This window comes from Myxocyprinus asiaticus, chromosome 4 (genome assembly GCF_019703515.2).
Source record: "Myxocyprinus asiaticus isolate MX2 ecotype Aquarium Trade chromosome 4, UBuf_Myxa_2, whole genome shotgun sequence".
In the NCBI taxonomy this organism is placed as follows: Eukaryota; Metazoa; Chordata; class Actinopteri; order Cypriniformes; family Catostomidae; genus Myxocyprinus; species Myxocyprinus asiaticus.
In genome coordinates this window covers 44451265-44470411 of record NC_059347.1, presented here as the reverse complement: position 1 = coordinate 44470411, position 19147 = coordinate 44451265, and the positions used below count along the sequence as shown (strand labels likewise).

The 19147-nt window shown below is 41.3% G+C and overlaps 1 protein-coding gene across 2 annotated transcripts in view; it reads right to left on the bottom strand.

The window, feature by feature from the left end:
* Window positions 1-19147, bottom strand: part of LOC127439950 (ATP-binding cassette sub-family A member 2-like) — a 94454-nt gene that overhangs the window by 6571 nt on the left and 68736 nt on the right. For both annotated transcript variants that reach the window (XM_051696255.1, XM_051696256.1), the window contains exons 20-41: window positions 16210-16368; window positions 15887-16067; window positions 15486-15698; window positions 15179-15375; window positions 14841-15020; window positions 14428-14603; window positions 13204-13324; window positions 12791-13072; window positions 11555-11767; window positions 11357-11459; window positions 9699-10024; window positions 8938-9151; window positions 8006-8111; window positions 5102-5213; window positions 3988-4048; window positions 3726-3900; window positions 3500-3615; window positions 3272-3419; window positions 3057-3180; window positions 1289-1421; window positions 1073-1193; window positions 808-986 (exon numbers count right to left, since the gene is read on the bottom strand). In XM_051696255.1, coding sequence (XP_051552215.1) covers window positions 808-986; window positions 1073-1193; window positions 1289-1421; window positions 3057-3180; window positions 3272-3419; window positions 3500-3615; window positions 3726-3900; window positions 3988-4048; window positions 5102-5213; window positions 8006-8111; window positions 8938-9151; window positions 9699-10024; window positions 11357-11459; window positions 11555-11767; window positions 12791-13072; window positions 13204-13324; window positions 14428-14603; window positions 14841-15020; window positions 15179-15375; window positions 15486-15698; window positions 15887-16067; window positions 16210-16368 — 3640 coding nt within the window. The remainder of the gene's footprint in view (window positions 1-807; window positions 987-1072; window positions 1194-1288; window positions 1422-3056; window positions 3181-3271; window positions 3420-3499; window positions 3616-3725; window positions 3901-3987; window positions 4049-5101; window positions 5214-8005; window positions 8112-8937; window positions 9152-9698; window positions 10025-11356; window positions 11460-11554; window positions 11768-12790; window positions 13073-13203; window positions 13325-14427; window positions 14604-14840; window positions 15021-15178; window positions 15376-15485; window positions 15699-15886; window positions 16068-16209; window positions 16369-19147) is intronic.

Sequence of the window (19147 nt, the reverse complement as noted above, 5' to 3'; positions counted from 1 at the left end):
ATCCAGCCCGACAAAGCAACATTGGTTCAACCAATGGAGTAAATTTGCTCCTCTCTAACTTTCACTTTCACATTCTTCTGCTTCTGTTTTTGTTGATTCACATTCTTCATGCATACGCCCCCTACTGGGCAGGAAGGAGAATTTATGATTAAAAAATGACTTAAATATTGATCTGTTTCTCACCCACACCTTTCATATCACTTCTGAAGACACTGATTTAACCACTGGAGTCATATAGATTACTTATATGCTGACTTGTGTGATTTATGGAGCTTCAAAATTTTGGCACCCATTCACTTCCATTGTATGGACCAAAAGATCTGAGAAATTCTTCTAAAAAATCTTCATTTGTGTATTGCCGAAGAAAGAAAGTCATATACATCTGGGATGGCATGAGGGTGAGTAAATGATGAGAGAATTTTCATTTTCATTTTTAAAGGGAGAACTATCCCTTTAAAGGCACCCTCAGATTTTTTTGATAATCGTTAAAGTCTTAAACAGAAAGAATTAATAATAGTAGAATAGTATTTTCTAGAATTTTTTTAAATCGATGTTAATCACTTGAGAGGAAGTCTCTAGTCTATTCAGTCTAAGAGTCAAAGCTGCTTTATCCTATGTTGCTGGGCGCACATTCATGAGTGCCGCCATGTTGAAATCATATGACCATCCAAATATAGCTAGCTTTATCTCAATAATCGCTTTTAACTAGATGCTTTCATACTCACTGAACGCAAATAGCTAATTTTTACAATGACATTGGTAATTGAGAACTTTTATTTTTGCTATGACATCAAAGGTGGGTTGCACCTTTGTCCTTGGATAAAGGCCTCCCCCCCTGTTGTGCTCTCATCTCCTGTCAGCATTTTAAAAGTGGTGGTCTTCCCTGCACCGTTAACCCCCAGCAGCCCGAAGCATTCCCCAGGACGGACCCCCAGACACAAGCGGTCCACCGCCAGGATCCGGCCCATCTTGCGAGACTTGTACACCTGTAAGAAGATGCAGTCTCCGAGATAAGGTCTTTTGAGGCCAGAGGGATCATCACAGCTGAATGAATGTGAGTGGATTGTCTGACCTTGGTGAGGTTGTCAATCTTCAGCATGTCATTGTCAGCATCTCCTCTTAGCACTCTGCGTCTCTCACAGGCCACGTCAACATCATCGTCTTCAACTGGCTGACTGTTGACAGGCACTCTCCTTCATCGAAAAGAAAACGGTGACCTCTAGAACATTTTCACTTTAAACTTTCAAAGAGCGCACATACATACACATACAAAACCACACACACTCACTGAGCTTTCCTGAGGAAATTGTACTGGCACAGAATTGTGATGAGAAAGCCAACAAATCCCTCGATGGTCATTGCCACCAGTCCTCGTGTCACAATGTCCCATTCAAACGGAGACTTCACCTTATCAAACTGGCCTGCAGGGAAAAGAAAGCTTTTAGCCATCTGAAAAGAGCAGATAGCAGTAAAACAACACAAAAGTATTAACGACACAATTTTGCCAACATTGAGTTATGACTAAGATCAGTTCTCTAAGACCAGGGGTTTTCAAACTGGGGTCCGGGAACCCCCAGGGGGCCGCAAGAGTCTGCTAGGGGGCTGCAAAAATGTCAGTGGAAAAAAAGGGTGAAAAATGTAAAATAATTTAATTAAAGAGTAAAATAGTTAACATTTACTGAATTTGACATTGTGGTTTCATTCTCTGAAGACTCGTTTGAAATCATGAAATTAAAGGGATAGTGCACCCAAAAATGAAAATTCTCTCATAATTTACTCACTCTCACGCCATCCTAGATGTGTATGAGTTGCTTTCTTCTGTAGAACATAAATACAAATGTAGGTCCATACAATGCAAGTGAATGGTAACCAAAACTTTAAATCTTCAAAAATCACATAAAGGCTGAATATAAGTCATCCATAAGACTCCAGTGGTTTAATCAATGTATTCTGAAGTGATATGATAGGTGTGGGTGAAAAACAGATCAATATTTAAGTCCTTTTTTACTATAAATCTCCACCTATTCACGTAGAATGCCGTAGCCAAAAAACTAAAGAATAGGAAGGCCAAAGTGAAAGTGGAGATTTATAGTAAAAAAGTTTCTCACCCACACCTATCATATCGCTTCTAAAGAAATTGATATAACCACTAGTATTTTATGTTGAATTTGTGCTTTTTAGACCTTCTGAGTTCTGGACACCATTCACTTGCATTGTATGGACCTACAGAGCTGGGATATTCTTCTAAAAATCTTTGTTTGCGTTTTTGCAGAAGAAAGTAAGTCATACACATCTGGGATTACATGAGGGTGAGTAAATGATGAGAGAATTGTCATTTTTGGGTAAACTAACCCTTTAATTGTGATTACTGACAGCCATATCTTTTACTGTAAGAAATAAAAGCAAATTAATTTGCATATAGTTTTATGAAAAATATATTTCTTATTTATTTCAAAGAGTTCTAAGGAGCTTTTCCTCACCACTGTCACCTTTAGGTTGTTCACTGGGGGTTGTTAGAAACTATTCTATGTAAAGCTGCTCTGAAACAATATTTATTGTGAAAAGCAGTATAAATGAATTTAATAAAACATTTCTTTATTTCTAACAATAACAGTGGGCAGAAAAAAATACATATTTTCCAGATAATATTTTAATAACTTTTGTTTTGGCTTTAGTACACTGACAATATAAAAAAAAAATAATAATATATACTTATATACCATATACTATAAACATACTTAATTTTGCATTTTGCAAATGATTTAATTTGCACATGGTGTCTTTATAAAACTTCCTGAAGGGGTTCCCTTGCGAGGAGATCATCCTATTTGGGGGTCCTTGGCAACAAAAAGTTTAAAAACCTCTGTCTTTGACTATGATCTGTCCTGTGACAGACAGGTTTGTAAAACACTGAGTGTACACTCTCAAAACAGAGTGTAAAACATTTTAGTAACAACAAAATCCACACTTTTTTTTTCTCGCTTTCAGGCTTAGTTACAGCGTTTTGCCTTGATAGGGCAGAAAAGTGCTCTGAAACAAAGAACACACAAACACACCTATCTTGGCGTAATACTCATTAATATACTCATTATAGGCCATCTCCATCAATCCATGACCCAGGTTATAGTTGGGAAAGATAAGGAAACAGGACTTCAGATAGCTGTTCACCAACTTCAGATCCTGTCACGTAGAAAATGACAAACATAAGTGATTGAATTGAAAAATGTAAATGTATTAAACAATAGTTTTATTGAATGTGTATCTGATGTACCTTGTCATGCTCAAACAGCTGTAAGAGGAATGTAGCCACTGTGGCTGTGATGCCGATGAAGAGATTGATGACTATGAGGAAAACATACGCCGTGCTGGGCACCTCAAACCAGAAAGAGGCTGGATACATGATGGGGGTTATAGACCAGCTAGAGGAAGAGTGTGAGGAAGAGTGAGAGTGGAAACGAACAACAAAACTACCTAAAATTGTGTATTATTTTGTGCTTACCCATAAAGAAGGAAAAGAGAGAGAACTGCAGGGAAATTGGTAGGTGACGTGTACGCAGGAAGGTCGAACACAAACAGAATAAGGACACAGCACGTGGCTGGAACCAGGTAGTTCAGCTAGCGATGAAAGAACAAAAGGATATCTGAGTGTAAACCAATATAGCCCTCAGGACTGTGCTTGTTTGTGCAAAGACAGCAAGTCACACATAGTGTCTCCTTCACCCTACCATGTCCCAAATGTAGTTTGCCAGCCAGTAAATGACAGGGTCACATCCGCTGACGAACTGCAGGTGCTTGGCCTTGGTGGATTTTTCTGCCACCAGGAAGACCACGAAGCTAGCTGGCACAAAGGACATGGCCACAATGATGAAGATGGCAATAACCACATCAGTGCCCTGGAGCCTGGAATGAAGAGCGGATGAGTAACTGGACATAAGAAATGAGTGTCTTAAGTTTGCAACAGAAAGTGGAGAGGGAAGCAAGATTTACAGATAATCCAAAGAAAGACTGGCACTGGTCCTGTTCATGGGGTGATTGGTCACTGTGATGCCTGTAAATACACAAACACATACAGTACAAGGTATTCAGAAATTCTGAATTTAAAAAACTGGCTCCCTGTCAATTAATGAGTCAGAGTTTGAATTAAACTGGCCACGCCCCACAGGCTGTTAAATTGAAATTTGAATTCAAAGATATTCAAAACAGTCACACAACAAAGAAATTTCATTAATTCAACACAACAACAAAATTAGCAACAATAGCAAACTTCTACTGAAGAGAAATTAAGTCTTCGTTTATTAAATATAAATACAAATAAATTATCAATATCATCTAATATTTCTGAAAACATCTCAAATGTTGTGTATACAATAACTTGTTTATGGTAAATTCATGTTGGACAAATGTTAAAAAATTAAATAACAAAAAATTCTACTTACTTCTGCATCCTGTTTACTACCTCAATTTAAATTCAGGAATTGAATAAATTCCTGAGGCTGGGGTTAGACCGTCATGAGACAGGTTAGTTTTACCCTACTGATGATGTGTTGTTACAATAGTAATCCCTCTCAGTACGAGAGGAACTGCAGGTTCGGACATTTGGTGTGTGTGCTTGGCTGAGGAGCCACTGGTGCGAAGCTACCATCTGTGGGATTATGACTGAATGCCTCTCAGTCAGAATCCCCCCTAAATGTAATGATACCGCAGTGCCACGGGACTCTGATTGGCCCGGGATAGCCGGCCCGCGAGGGCCCGGTGAGTAGAGCCAGTCGAGACGGGGCCGGGGCGTTGCCGGATGAGTGCCGCCCCTTTCCCTTCACGCACCACACATTTGTGGAGAACCTGGTGCTAAATGACTCACAGATGACCTGATTCTTGGGCATTCTCAATTAAATTCTGAATGGTGCACAAGCCTGTTTTCAGGCTTTTCAAAGCTAACCTTGTAAAAAAAAAAAAAAAATCAAATCGAATGTTGGGGACTCTAATAGGTTCTGGAGAAATCTCATCAAAGAACAGTTAATCAATGTGTTCAATCCATGTTTGTTTGTTAAAACTGCTAGCTAGTAAGTGGCAGCTAATTAAGTCAGTGAACTCAGTTTCTCACCGTATGCAGCAGGGTTTCCTTTACTACTGGGCAGACTGGCTCTGAGGATGGCATTGTTAAGGACATTCAGGTAAGTGGGCATGCTGTGATATCCTTTGTTGTTGTAAAGCACCTGACGAGCAAGAGAAAACATTATTACTAAATATATATATATATATATATATATATATATATATATACACACACACACATACACACACACACACACACACACACACACACACACACACACCGATCAGCCACAACATTAAAACCACCTGCCTCAAAACTGCTCAGATCTGTCGAGTCATGGACTCCACAAGACCTCTGAAGGTGTCCTGTGGTATCTGGCACCAAGACATTAGCAGCAGATCCTTTAAGTCCTGTAAGTTGCAAGGTGGGGCCTCCATGGATCGGACTTGTTGGCCCAGCACATCCCATGCTCAATCAGATTGAGATCTGGGGAATTTGGAGGCCAAGTCAACACCTTGAACTCTTTGTCATCTTCCTCAAACCATTCCTGAGCAATTTTTGCAGTGTGGCAGGAAGCATTATCCTGCTGAAAGAGGCCACTGCCATCAGGGAATACTGTTGCAATGAAGGGGTGTACATGGTCTGCAACAATCTTTAGGTAGGTGGTACGTTTCAAAGTAACATCCACATGAATGCCAGGAACCAAAGTTTCCAATAGAACATTGCCCAGAGCATCACACTGCCTCCGCCGGCCTGCCTTCTTCCCATAGTGCATCCTGCTGCACCCAGGTAAACGATGCACCCGGCCGTCCACATAATCTAAAAGAAAACGTGATTCATTAGACCAGGCCACCTTCTTCCATTGCTCCATGGTCCAGTTCTGACACTCACATGCCCATTGTAGGCGCTTTTGGCGGAGGACAGGGGTCAGCATGGTCACTCTGACCGGTCTGCGGCTACACAGACCCATATGCAGCAAGCTGCAATGCACTGTGTGTTCTGACACCTTTCTATCATGGCCAGCATTAAGTTTTTCAGCAATATGTGCTACAGTAGCTCTTCTGTGGGATCGGACCAGACGGGTTAGCCTTCGCTCCCCATGTGCATCAATGAGCCTTTGGCACCCATGACCTTGTTGCCGGTTCACCAGTTGTCCTTCCTTGGACAACTTTTGGAACGTACTAACCACTGCATACCGGGAACATCCCACAAGACCTGCCGTTTTGGAGATGCCCTGCCCAGTCGTCTAGCCATCACATTTTGGCCCTTGTCAAAGTCGCTCAGATCCTTACGCATTTTTCCTGCTTCCAACACATGAAATTCAAGCACTGACTGTTCACTTGCTGCCTAATATATCTCACCCCTTGACAGGTGCCATGGTAACGAGATAATAAATTTTATTCACTTCACCTGTCAGTGGTTTTAATGTTGTGGCTGATTGGTGTGTGTATATATATATATATATACATATTTATCATCACATAGTTGTTTGGCTCCTTTTTAAATCATAATGATAACAGAAATCACCCAAATGGCCCTGATCAAAAGTTTACATACCCTTGAATGTTTGGCCTTGTTACAGACACACAAGGTGACACACACAGTTTTAAATGGCAATTAAAGGTTAATTTCCCACACCTGTGGCTTTTTAAATTGCAATTAGTGCCTGTGTATAAATAGTCAATGAGTCTGTTTGCTCTCACGTGGATGCACTGAGCAGGCTAGATACTGAGCCATGGGGAGCAGAAAAGAACTGTCAAAATACCAGCGTAACAAGGTAATGGAACTTTATATCCTTTTCCATCTTTATAAAAAGATATCCAAAGCCTTGAAAATGCCAGTCAGTACTGTTCAATCACTTAATAAGAAGTGGAGAATTCGGGGATCTCTTGATACCAAGCCAAGGTCAGGTAGACCAAGAAAGATTTCAGCCACAACAGCCAGAAGAATTGTTCGGGATACAAAGAAAAACCCACTGGTAACCTCAGGAGAAATACAGGCTGCTCTGGAAAAAGACGGCGTGGTTGTTTCAAGAAGCACAATACGACGATACCTGAACAAAATTGAGCTGCATGGTCGTGTTGCCAGAAAGAAGCCTTTACTGCATCAATGCCACAAAAAAGCCCGGTTACAATATGCCCGACAACACCTTGACACGCCTCACAGCTTCGGGCACACTGTAATTTTGAGTGACAAGACCAAAATAGAGCTTTATGGTCACAACCATAAGCGCTATGTTTGGAGAGGGGTCAACAAGGCCTATAGTGAAAAGAATACCATCCCCACTGTGAAGCATGGTGGTGGCTCACTGATGTTTTGGGGGTATGTGAGCTCTAAAGGCACGGGGAATCTTGTGAAAATTGATGGCAAGATGAATGCAGCATGTTATGAGAAAATACTGGCAGACAATTTGCATTCTTCTGCACGAAAGCTGCACATGGGACCCTCTTGGACTTTCCAGCACGTCAATGACCCTAAGCACAAGGCCAAGTTGACCCTCCAGTGGTTAAAGCAGAAAACGGTGAAGGTTCTGGAGTGGCCATCACAGTCTCCTGACCTTAATATCATCGAGTCACTCTGGGGAGATCTCAAACGTGCAGTTCATGCAAGACGACTAAAGACTTTGCATGACCTGGAGGCATTTTGCCAAGACGAATGGGCAGCTATACCACCTGCAAGAATTTGGGGCCTCATAGACAACTATTACAAAAGACTGCATGCTGTCATTGATGCTAAAGGGGGCAATACACAGTATTAAGAACTAAGGGTATGCAGACTTTTGTACAGGGATCATTTAATTTTTTTATTTTTAATCCCATAAGAAATAAAATAATTGTATTTTGCCTGCTCACTCATGTCTTCTTTCAAAATGGTACATATATTACCAATTCTCCAAGGGTATGCAAACTTTTGAGCACAACTGTATATAAAAATGTTAAGATGTTCTCTTACCTGTGAGGATCGTCTCACTGCTATTTTGCGCACCATAGGTGGCGTCTTTCTCCCGAAGGATGCTGGAACGGATTTCTGAATGTTGCCTACAGTGAAGCCTCCATACCTACATGACAAATGTATAATTAAAAAGAAGGCAGTATTTAAAGGAGTCATATCATGAGAAATTAAAAATTGATATTTTCAAATGTATGTTTTGAAAGTGCTTGGTGTACCATGTACTGTAACTTGTGTAAAGAGGTTGCATTTGAAGGATGATGCAATGCAAACTATATTGGACCCTACTGCAAACTCCCGAGTGAGCAAGGTATCTTATTACATATGCAAAGAGGTTATTCACATAGAAGTCTTAAAGGTACAGTAGCAAAAACAAATGATTGATTCTTTTTTTTTCTCCCCTTTTTTCTCCCCAATTTGGAATGCCCAATGCCCAGTGCGCTCTAGGTCCTCGTAGTGGCGTAGCGACACATCAATCCGGGTGGCGGAGGACGACTCTCAGTTGCCTCCGCATCTGAGACGTCAATCGGCGCATCTTATCACATGGCGTTACCGTTGAGACATAGCACGTGTGGAGGCTTCACGCTATTCTCCACGACATCCACGCACAACTCACCACATGCCCCACTGAGAGCAAACCACGTTATAGCGAACAGGAGGAGGTTACCCCATGTGACTCTACCCTCCCTAGCAACCGGGCCAATTTGGTTGCTTAGGAGACCTGGCTGGAGTCACTCAGCACGCCCTGGATTTGAACTTGCGAATCCAGGGGTGGTAGTCAGCGTCTTTACTCACTGGGCTTCGCAGGCCCCCCACAAATAACTGATTCTTAAGGTTAAATATGATTGTCTCTGTACAAAATGGACCTCTTTAATAAAAGTAAAAATAACAAAAAATAATTAGGATATGAACCTTTTGACATCTTTTCAGGTTACCTGTGTAGTCTGAGGCGATCAGAGGTGTAGAGCAGATATTCTGACACATTGCGGCCTGTGATGTCTACCAAGATGTCTCCAGTTACTACCTTCATAAGAGGCGGTCGGCCCCCGACTCCACTGGGGCAGGAGAATCCTGTGCCCTGCATAGAGCAGATGCAGCGTACTGGCTCCCGGATAGTCAGAGGCAGTGTAGGGGGAGATGTTGCCATTTCTGTACAATCACAGTGGGGAGAGAGTTGCCTTTTCAAATGACTGAAAGAATCTCTATTACACAGCTTTATGGAAAAAGACAGAGTCGGCATTCAGGAGGTTTTTGAATAAATCAACATTATGCAGGCAAAACATGCAGATTCACTTTTAGCATCAGTCAGCACGCGCAACACCTTTTGTCAAGGAACTACATTCAGTCTCTGCTAATATCATCTCCAGAGGTACAGAGGTGCTGTTTCACTTTAAATTTATAATGTGCTGAGTTTTCATTAAAATAAAAAAAATGAGCACATTTACCCTTACACCAGTGCAAACTCTAACTTCATGATCTGGCGGTATTTACTGGGACTGTACAGCATTGCTCCATCACCTGAAATGGCTCTTTGTAAATTCAGAAAGTGTGCTTGTCTACACTGTGCGTGTGGAAAAATGTCCAATAAAAATGTTCTTCTCTATAATTTAATCATCATTTGATGAATTGCTTCTGTCATGATCACTAGAAAATGTACACAAAGATCTCTTTTAAATTAAATTCTGAAATCTCTGACCTCGGACAGTAGTGGGGGGAGCGGCAGTGAAGTTCCAAAGGCCATCTTCAAAATGCGCCTCTGGGTCATCTGAAGGGGCAGGGGAGGGTGGCGGGGGCACAAAATTTGATAAAGGCACACCCTGTGTGAAAGAATCCAGGCACATAGAGTCAAAGTAACGGGCTGCCAGAGTTTTGGAGTTGTTGGCATAGGGGTTTAAGGTTTGAGCCAGTTGGTCCAGAGTGCTGTTAAAGGGAGTTTTCAGTACACAAGTCGCACCCACTCCAGATGGCAGACGAAGGGTGTTAACAATCTTCTGTGGGCTGGCGTCTGGAGACACTTTACTCCTGGAGCAGAGGTTGAGAGCAAAATAAACTGCAAGATCAGAGTCTTCAATGTAATTTTAATACAATTACTCTATAATTAAGATAAATCTTATTGCAGCCAACTAGCAATGAGGGGTCCAAAAGTCTGAGAGCATTAGAGAAGATATTTCTATTTCACATTTTTATAATATAATTATATATTACAATATAATATTACATATAATAATATTAGAAACACATTGCAACACTGACATGGACACGTTTTTGCAAAACATGATAATCCATGTTATTCCAGCATGATTTGAGAATGTTCCAAATAAATCTGATCTTTCGTACAAATGAGTTATAATGATCAGAAAAATGTAAAATCTTAAATATTATACATTTTAAATGATATGATCATTTCCATTTTTCAAAACCCTTAAAGGCATAGTTCACCCGAAAATAAAAACGATCTTCTTATTTTCCCTCATGCCATCCCAGATGTGTGACTTTCTTTCTTCTATAGAACACAAATGAAGAATTTTAGAAGAATATCTCAGATCTGTAGGTCCATACAATGCAAGTGAATGGTGGCCCGAACTTTGAAGCTCCAAAAAGCAAATAAAGGCAGCATAAAAGTAATCCATACGACTCCAGTGGTTAAATCCATGTCATCTGAAGGGATATGATAGGTATGAAACATATCCCTCCATGCACACGAGTAATTTTTCTGCTGTTTTTTGCCGATTTGCATTTTTCATGCACATCGTCACCTACTTGGCTGTAGTGCAAAAATGATTGATTTATTCTTTTCCTTTGCTTGATCCCTGCCTTTTTTCCCTTCCTCCTCCCTGCCCAGTAGGTGGCGATATGCACGAAGAATGCAAATCGCTAAAAAACAGAAGAACTCTGTCCTCTCATAAATGCGCATAGGAGGGCTGGTGAAAGTGTAGATTTATAGTAAAAAAGGACTTAAATATTAATCTGTTTTTTTTCCCCCACACCTATCATATCGCTTCTAAAGGTATGGATTTAACCACTGGAGCCGTATGGATTACTTTTTCGCTTTATGAGCTTATTGGACCTTCAAAGTTCTGGCCACCATTCACTTGCATTGAATGGAGCACCAGAGCTGAAATATTTTTTTCTAAAATTATTATATTTGACTATCTGTTTGTGTTTAGCATTAAAATCTGGGAAGGCATGAGGGTAAGTAAATGACGAGAGAACTGTAATTTTTGGGTGAACTATCCCTTTAAACTTTGTATATTTCCAGGTTTAAATAAAAACATATTTTCAATGTGGTCTCACACTTCTAGACTCCACTGTATTTCTTGTGTTACTACGTTGTAAATGGACCTAGTGTCTGACCTGTACTGAAGTCTGTCTTCATTGGCATAAGGGATGAAGTTTCCACGAGGTTGTGTGTAGTTGTGATACTGAGATGGAGACAGAATGAGTGGAGGAAGGTCACCTAGAGAACCAAAAGAAAGACAGTTACTATAGTCTTCACTGGAAAACTGCACATACGACATTGTCAGTTAACAAGGTGCCCTCTTTCCATCTTACCAATCTCAGGAACAGACAGAGCTACAGTCATGGCCACACAAACAAAGAAGGCAGGCAGCATAATCTGGGAGAAAATTCCCTTGGTGTTCCTCTTAGCGCAGTGAAACCTTTTCACTATCAGCCCGTGAAACTGGCGAAGTTTGAGCCACCAGCCCTCGAGTTTAAAGCTGCCCTGACCCTCCAATATGGCTATTTCAGGAGATGACTCTTCATCTGGAGCACAGACAGACAAAGGGTACAGTATATATTACTCTCAGCAGTAGGTAAGCCCTTTATCTTTTACCTCCAGGCCCTTCAAGGATGTACTCATCTCACAAAGACTCTGCTTTGGCTTTAAGTGTCTAGAAGTGGCAAACATTATCATACAAAACTTACTTTCTAAAAGCCTTTTAAATACTTGACCACATAAGAACTGGTTGCTAGGAAGCTCCTTCCCAGTCTACCAATCCAACTACCAACTGACTCATTAAAGGGATAGTTCACCCAAAAATTAAATTTCAGAAGACTTTTATTGTGCTTTTTGGGTCTTGATAGACCCTGGTGCCAGTTCACTTTCATTGTATGTGGAAGGATGGCTTGGACAATATAATTTTTGGGTGAACTATCCCTTTAATGAAGAAAGATGCCTAAAATGTAATATATTAAAGACCCCTGCACACTTCCTAAGAAACTGAAGAACGAATGGGTGTGACATCATTTAGAACAAAATCTGGCCAAAAAGAAGGTGTTTTTAAGTTCATTTTGGTGGTTCATAACAGCTTGGCAGGGGGAAGTTTCAGGAAAATTTCTTACCGGCTGCTTAACGTTCTAAATGACATTGGTCCATGTCATCAGTAGGTGACCTGGAGCTCCATCTTCTTTGAGGCTGACAGCTAATTCCCATTCAGTCATTTAAGATCAGTCAACATGAATAAAGTACAAGGGCGTGCAGAGTTATTAGGGAGCTGAAGAAAATTTACCTGCATCTGTATGATCATTCGTGTCGATAAATTTTCCAAGAACGTGTTATGCGTTTTTTAATTTTTTTATTAGTCTACGAAAGGAATCAAATCTTATCAAAGAAGTGCCCATTTAAAAACACCTCCCACAGCAGCGTGGCTGGTGTCTGAGTGTTCTCAAACAGTATTTCGTTGCTCAGCTATTTCGAACTTCTTTTTGGCTCTGAGCGAAGAACTAAAAAGCACATTGATGTGAGTGTGCTGGGGCCTTTATTAACTCATATCCTCTTTTCCTCACCTCTGAGACTGGCTGAGTCATGGTCCTGGCCATTGTCAAACAGTGGGCAGTAGTCTCCATAAAAGTCAGTGTAGAGGCCCCCCTCATCTCCTCTCACAGAGCCCAGGGAGGAGCCAGACTGTAGGGAGGCCTGGCTTGGACTCAGCCTGGAGGACATCATCAGGTTACTGAGCTCCACTTCTGGCCAAATCACAGCACCAGCTGGGACCTCTTCACATTGTGGCCCTTCAGGGAGATTAGAGGGCTTCCCTCCAGACACTCCTCCAGGAGAGTCCTTCATATCTGACAGAGAAAAGAGAGAGACAAGGAGATGAATGGAAGTACGAACCAACCAATCCATCAATCAACAGTAAAATACAATTGCTGATCTCATGGCTTTCGATGCAATTAATCAACATGTCTTCTTCGAGCACCTGCATCGCTGTTTTCCAATGATAGATCCTCTTCTGATACTTTCAGAAAGACCTCCTCCAGTGTGGTGTCCATCACACCAAAGCTGGTTAAGGCCATGCTATCCAAACTCTGCTCCAGAGCCTGAGGACAGAGACCCAACATTTGAGCCATTAAGTCCCAAAACAAACCTTTTCAAAACCAAGTCCCAGACCAAATCCTTACAAGACAACTCTGTTGAAAAGACCAGCTTAACAAAGTTTTCATGCTGGTCCATTGTGGTTAAAGTGATAGTTCACCCAAAAACGAAAATTCTCTAATCATTTACTCACCCTCATGTCATCCCAGATGTGTATGACTTTCTTTCTTCTGCAGAACACAAACAAAGATTTTTAGAAGAATATTTCAGTTCTGTTGTTACATAAAATGCAAGTAAATGGTGACCAGAACTCAGAAGGTCCAAAAAGGACATAAAGGCAGCATCATAGTAATCCATCCAAAGACTCCAGTGGTTAAATCCATATCTTCAGAAGCAATATGATAGGTGTGGGTAAAAAAACAGACCAATATTTAAGTCCTTTTTTACTATAAATCTCCACCTTTTACCAGCCCCAAACAGTAGGTGGCTGAATGTTCCACACCAGAATGTGGAAGTGAAAGTGTAGATTTACAGTAAAAAATAACTTAAATATTGATCTGTTTTCCATCCACACCTATCATATTGCTTCAGAAGATATGGATTTAACCACTGGAATCTTATGGATTACTTTTATGCTGCCTTTATGTCCTTTTTGGAACTTATGAGTTCTGGTCTCTATTCGCTTGCATTGTGAGGACCAACAGAGCTGAGATATTCTTCTAAAAATCTTCATTTGTGTTCTGCAGAGGAAAGAAATTTATACACATCTAGGATGGCATGAGGATGTGTAAATGATGAGAGAATTTTCATTCTTGGGTGAACTACCCCTTTAATGCTGTTTAGGTGCTTATCTGGCTGGTGGACCAGCATAGCCATGTTGTTACCAGCAAATCTGTCAGATGAAGCTGATTGAAGTGAGGCTTACTGGTGAAGCTAGTCAATAAGTGTGGTAGGGACACTAGCAAGCCCGCATCCAAAACACAACATGCTTGTGACCAGCAATGCTGGTCTTTTCAACAAATAATTTAGAGATTAGATTATATCAGGTTGTTTCTTTACAGCTTTACAACATATAAGAATATGTGTGCACAAATGTGTTTGTGTGTACCTGAAACAGCCTCTCGAAACAGCCTTTCTTTACAGCCTCTGATGGCAGGATGTAAGAGAGCTCAGTGTTGGAGTCAGACACCAGCAGGCAGGAGGCCACAAACCGATGGATGAACTGTGTGACTCTGCTCTCTGAACATGGAGATATCAAAGAGGATGGAGACTGGCTTGACTGATCTGAAAACAGACAGAAACATAATGTTGGATAATGGAGAGATAGGTCGAGACAGTATAGAGCAGAGGCATGAAGTGTGTAATTTCTGCTCCACTAGTGTCACCAAATGAAATAGCACAAATAATATTTTTAAAGTTTTCAAACAGGTTTCCCAAACTCTAGCCCCATCTGCCATCGGTCGGACAACTTTCTAAGATTAAAGAGCCCACAAATGAGAAGACACATATCCACACATTTACCTGCAGTGTATGAGTCACTCTGTTTCTTGACAAGGGTTAGTTTGTAGCCATCTCCATATGTACTTTTAAGGAACAGTGGGGAACCACAGCACTTAAGCTTCCCATGAGAGATGATGGCAATACGGTCTCCCAGCAGATCAGCCTCGTCCATGTGATGAGTTGAGAGTAGGATGGTGCGGCCTATTCACAAACACACAAAGTTGCAGTGGTAAACTGATTAATTCCAGACAAATGGGAGTCTAACAAAAACTGAAACTGGTGAATCATCGATTCGAAGGTAATTGGAAACAAGAGCAACATTTTTGTCAGAAAGTTGTGATAAGTGATGAGAGGATCACCTTGTTTATATTTAAGGATGAGGTCCCAGATGGCTCGACGGGCATACGGGTCCACTCCTGCTGTGGGTTCATCCAAAATCACCGCCCGAGATCCACCCACAAACGCAATAGCCACAGACAGCTTCCTCTTCATTCCTCCAGACAGAGTCTGAACCAGACTGTGGCGCTTATTGGACAACTCTAGATCTTCTATCATCCTGAGCATTCAAACACACACCGCCTGAATGAACTTTATGCATATGAGTATAGGTATTAATGGGTTAAAGAAAGCCAATTACGAACTGGCAAAATACGATTGTTAACCCACTTGTCCATCTCCTTTCGGATGTCTTCCTCGGCCATGCCCTTCAGACGCGAGTAGAACCAAAGGTGCTCCTCTACACTCAGTTTATCAAACAGGACGTTGTGTTGGGGGCACATGCCCAGATTCTGCCTGATGCGCTCCATCTCTGTGCGGATGTCGTGACCATATATTGTCGCAGAACCAGAGGTGGGCGGAAACAGTCCTGTGAGAATGGACCTACAATAGGACAGTAAGTCGATTTGCTGTAAGAAGCATCAAATTAATACACACACTATAGGCTGTCCAGTTTTTAGGTGAAAGGACTCGGGTCCCATCGTCAGCTTTACTAACAGGCACCGCATGGGAGCAGAAGGGAATATTAGCACCTCAATATGTTACAAAACACAGATATTTCTCACACTCACATAGTGGTGGTCTTGCCAGCCCCATTGTGTCCCAAAAAGGAGACAACCTGGTTCTCATGCAGGTTTAGGCTCAGCTTGTTCAGGGCCAATTTGCTGCCAGTCTTGTAGACTTTGGTGAGTTTGTCTATGCACACCACCAGCGGCAAGTGACTGGGTTCTTCTTCAATTCCACGAGTTTCATCTGAGCAACAAACAGTCATAAATTTAATAATATGCTTATAAATATCTCTACAAATTGTACAGAACTGTTCCTAGTCCCAAAATGTGTGCGTAACCAGTCCCAGAATCAGAACACAGAGCAAGAAGTGTGGAATGAAATGTACCTGAGTGTCTGTGTTCCATAGCACAAGCCTGATCCTCTTCCATTACACTCAGTCTAGTACCCCCACCCCATGGCCACTCCCATGTCTCAATGCGTCCACTACCAAGCCAATAGGATTTCTGCAAGGGAAAGTACCATGGACGGGGTAGTCCGTACATCCCTACAGGGAATAAAAGTATTGGGGAAATCAAAGGAGTCTGGAAGTAGATATAGAACAGGTATGATAAAGTCACATAAAGATGTCTGTATAGTTTCTTATTAGTAAGCATAATTGAGGCTAAACAATTACATAATCCAACGCAACAGTGCATACTTAAAGGGATAGTTCACCCAAAAATAAAAATTCTCTCATCATTTACTCACCCTCATTTCATCCCAGATGTGTATGTCTTTCTTTCTTCTGCAGAACATAAACAAAGATTTTTAGAAAAATATCTCACCTCTGTAGGTCCATACAATGTAACAAATGAATGGTAATCAGACCTTTGTAGCTCCAAATATCACATAAAAGAAACATAAAAGTAATCCATATGACTCCAGTGTTTAAATCCATATCTTCAGAAGCAATATAATAGGTGTGGGTGAGAAACAGAACAACATTTAGGTCCTTTTTTACTCTAAATCTCCACTTTATCGTTCACTTTCAGATGTGAAAGTGGAGATTTAGAGTAAAAAAATACTTAAATGTTTCATCTGTTTCTCACCCACACCTATTACATAGCTTCTGAAGATATAGATTTAACCACTGGAGTCATATGGATTACTTTTATGTTTCTTTTATGTGATTTTTGGAGCTACAAAGGTCTGATCACCTTTCACTTGCATTGTATGGACCTACAGAACTGAAATATTCTTCTAAAAATCTTTGATTGTGTTCTGCAGAAGAAAGTCATACACATCTGGGATGGCATGAGGGTGAGTAAATGATGGGAGAATTTCCATTTTTGTGTGAACTATCCCTTTAAGAGTGATGTACTTTCATATTAGGTTTACAACCCCAATTCCAAAAAAGTTGGGACAGTATGAAAAATGCTAATAAAAACAAAAATGAGTGGTTTGTAAATTATAATCACCCTCTGCTATATTGAAAGCTCTACAACTACACTTTATATGATGTTTTACCCTGTGAATTTCATTTTTATCTTTATTTTCTTTAAATGTACAGTAATTTCAAATCAGATGATTGCAACACGCTCCAAAAACTTTGGGACAGATGAGTGTTTACCATTGTGAAACATCACCATTTCTTCCTATAACACTTATTAAGCATTTGGGCACTGAAGACACAAGTTTAAGTTTAGAAAGTGGAATTTTCCCCCATTCATCCATTATGTAGGTCTTTAGCTGCACAATTGTATGGGGTCTTTGTTGCCGGATGGTGTGCTTAATAATGCGCCATGCATTCTCAGTTGGAGACAGATCAGGACTGCAGGCAGGACAATCTAGCACCCACACACTCTGCTTACACAGCCATGCACATGTAATCTGGGCAGTATGTGGTTTGAAGGTGTACTGCTGGAAAATGCAAGGACGTCCCTGGAAAAGACGGTGCTGGATGGTAGTATATGTTGCTCCAAAATGTTTACATATCTGTCTGCATTCATGTTTTTTTCACAGATGTGCGGAGTTACCCATGCCATGGGCACTGACACACCCCTGGCCCATACAGACACTGGCTTTTGGACCCGATGCTAATAACAGCTTGGATGGTCCTTTTCCTCTTCGGATAACACGACGGCTGTGTTTTTCAAAAACTTTTTGAAATGTGGACTCTTCGGACCAAAAAACACAGTTCCACTGTTCTACTTTCCAACTAAGATGAGACAGAGCCCAGAGAAGTCGGCAGTGCTTCTGGACAGTGTTGATGTAGGGCTTCTGCTTTGCATAGTAAAGTCTTAACTTGCATCTGTGGATGCAGTGGCGAGTGGTGTTGACTAACAATGGTTTACTAAAATTATCCCAAACCCATGTTCATGATATCCATTACAGATGAATGACGTTTTTTAAGACAGTGACGTCTGAGGAATCAGAGATCATGCGCATTCAGAAGCGTTTTTTGTCTTGCACTTTACGCACCGAGATTTGACCAGATTCCTTGAATCTTTTAAATATATTGTGCACTGTAGAGGGTGAAATGCCCCAAATCCTTCCAAGATGCTGAAGCATCTGTTGGCAAATTGACAAGCCTTGAACGATCCATGCTCTTGAAGGACTAGGCTGTTTTTGGAGGCTCCTTATACAGTATACAGTACTATGACACAATTGCCTCACCTGTTTTTTTTTTGTTGATTTTTTTGGATTTTTCCCCTTTTTCACCCAATTTGGAATGCCCAATTCCCAGTGCACTTTTAAGTCCTTGTGGTCGCGTAGTGATTCGCCTCAATCCGGGTGGCGGAGGATGAATCACAGTTGCCTCCGTGTCTGAGACCATCAACCCGCGCATCTTATCACGTGGCTTGTTGAGCGCGTTGCCACGGAGACATAGCGCGTGTGGAGGCTTCACGCCATCCACCGCGGCATCCGCGCTCAACTCACCACACACCCCACTGAGAACGAACCACATTATAGCGACCACGAGGAGGTTACCCCATGTGACTCTACCCTCCCTAGCAACTGGGCCAATTTGGTTGCTTAGGAGACCTGGCTGAAGTCACTCAGCATGCCCTGGGATTCGAACTAGCGAACTCCAGGGGTGGTAGCCAGCATATTTTACCACTGAGCTACCCAGGCCCCCGCCTCACCTGTTTAACATCTCCTGTAAGGTAAAACATCATATGTGTAGTTGTGGTCCTTTCAATATAGCAAAGGGTGAATGTAATTTACAAATCATTCCTTTTTGTTTTTATTAGCATTTTTCATACTGTCCCAACTTTTTTGGAATTGGGGTTGTAAATACACTAAAAACAAGTGCATGAAGTTGAAAAGTAATTGGGATTTTA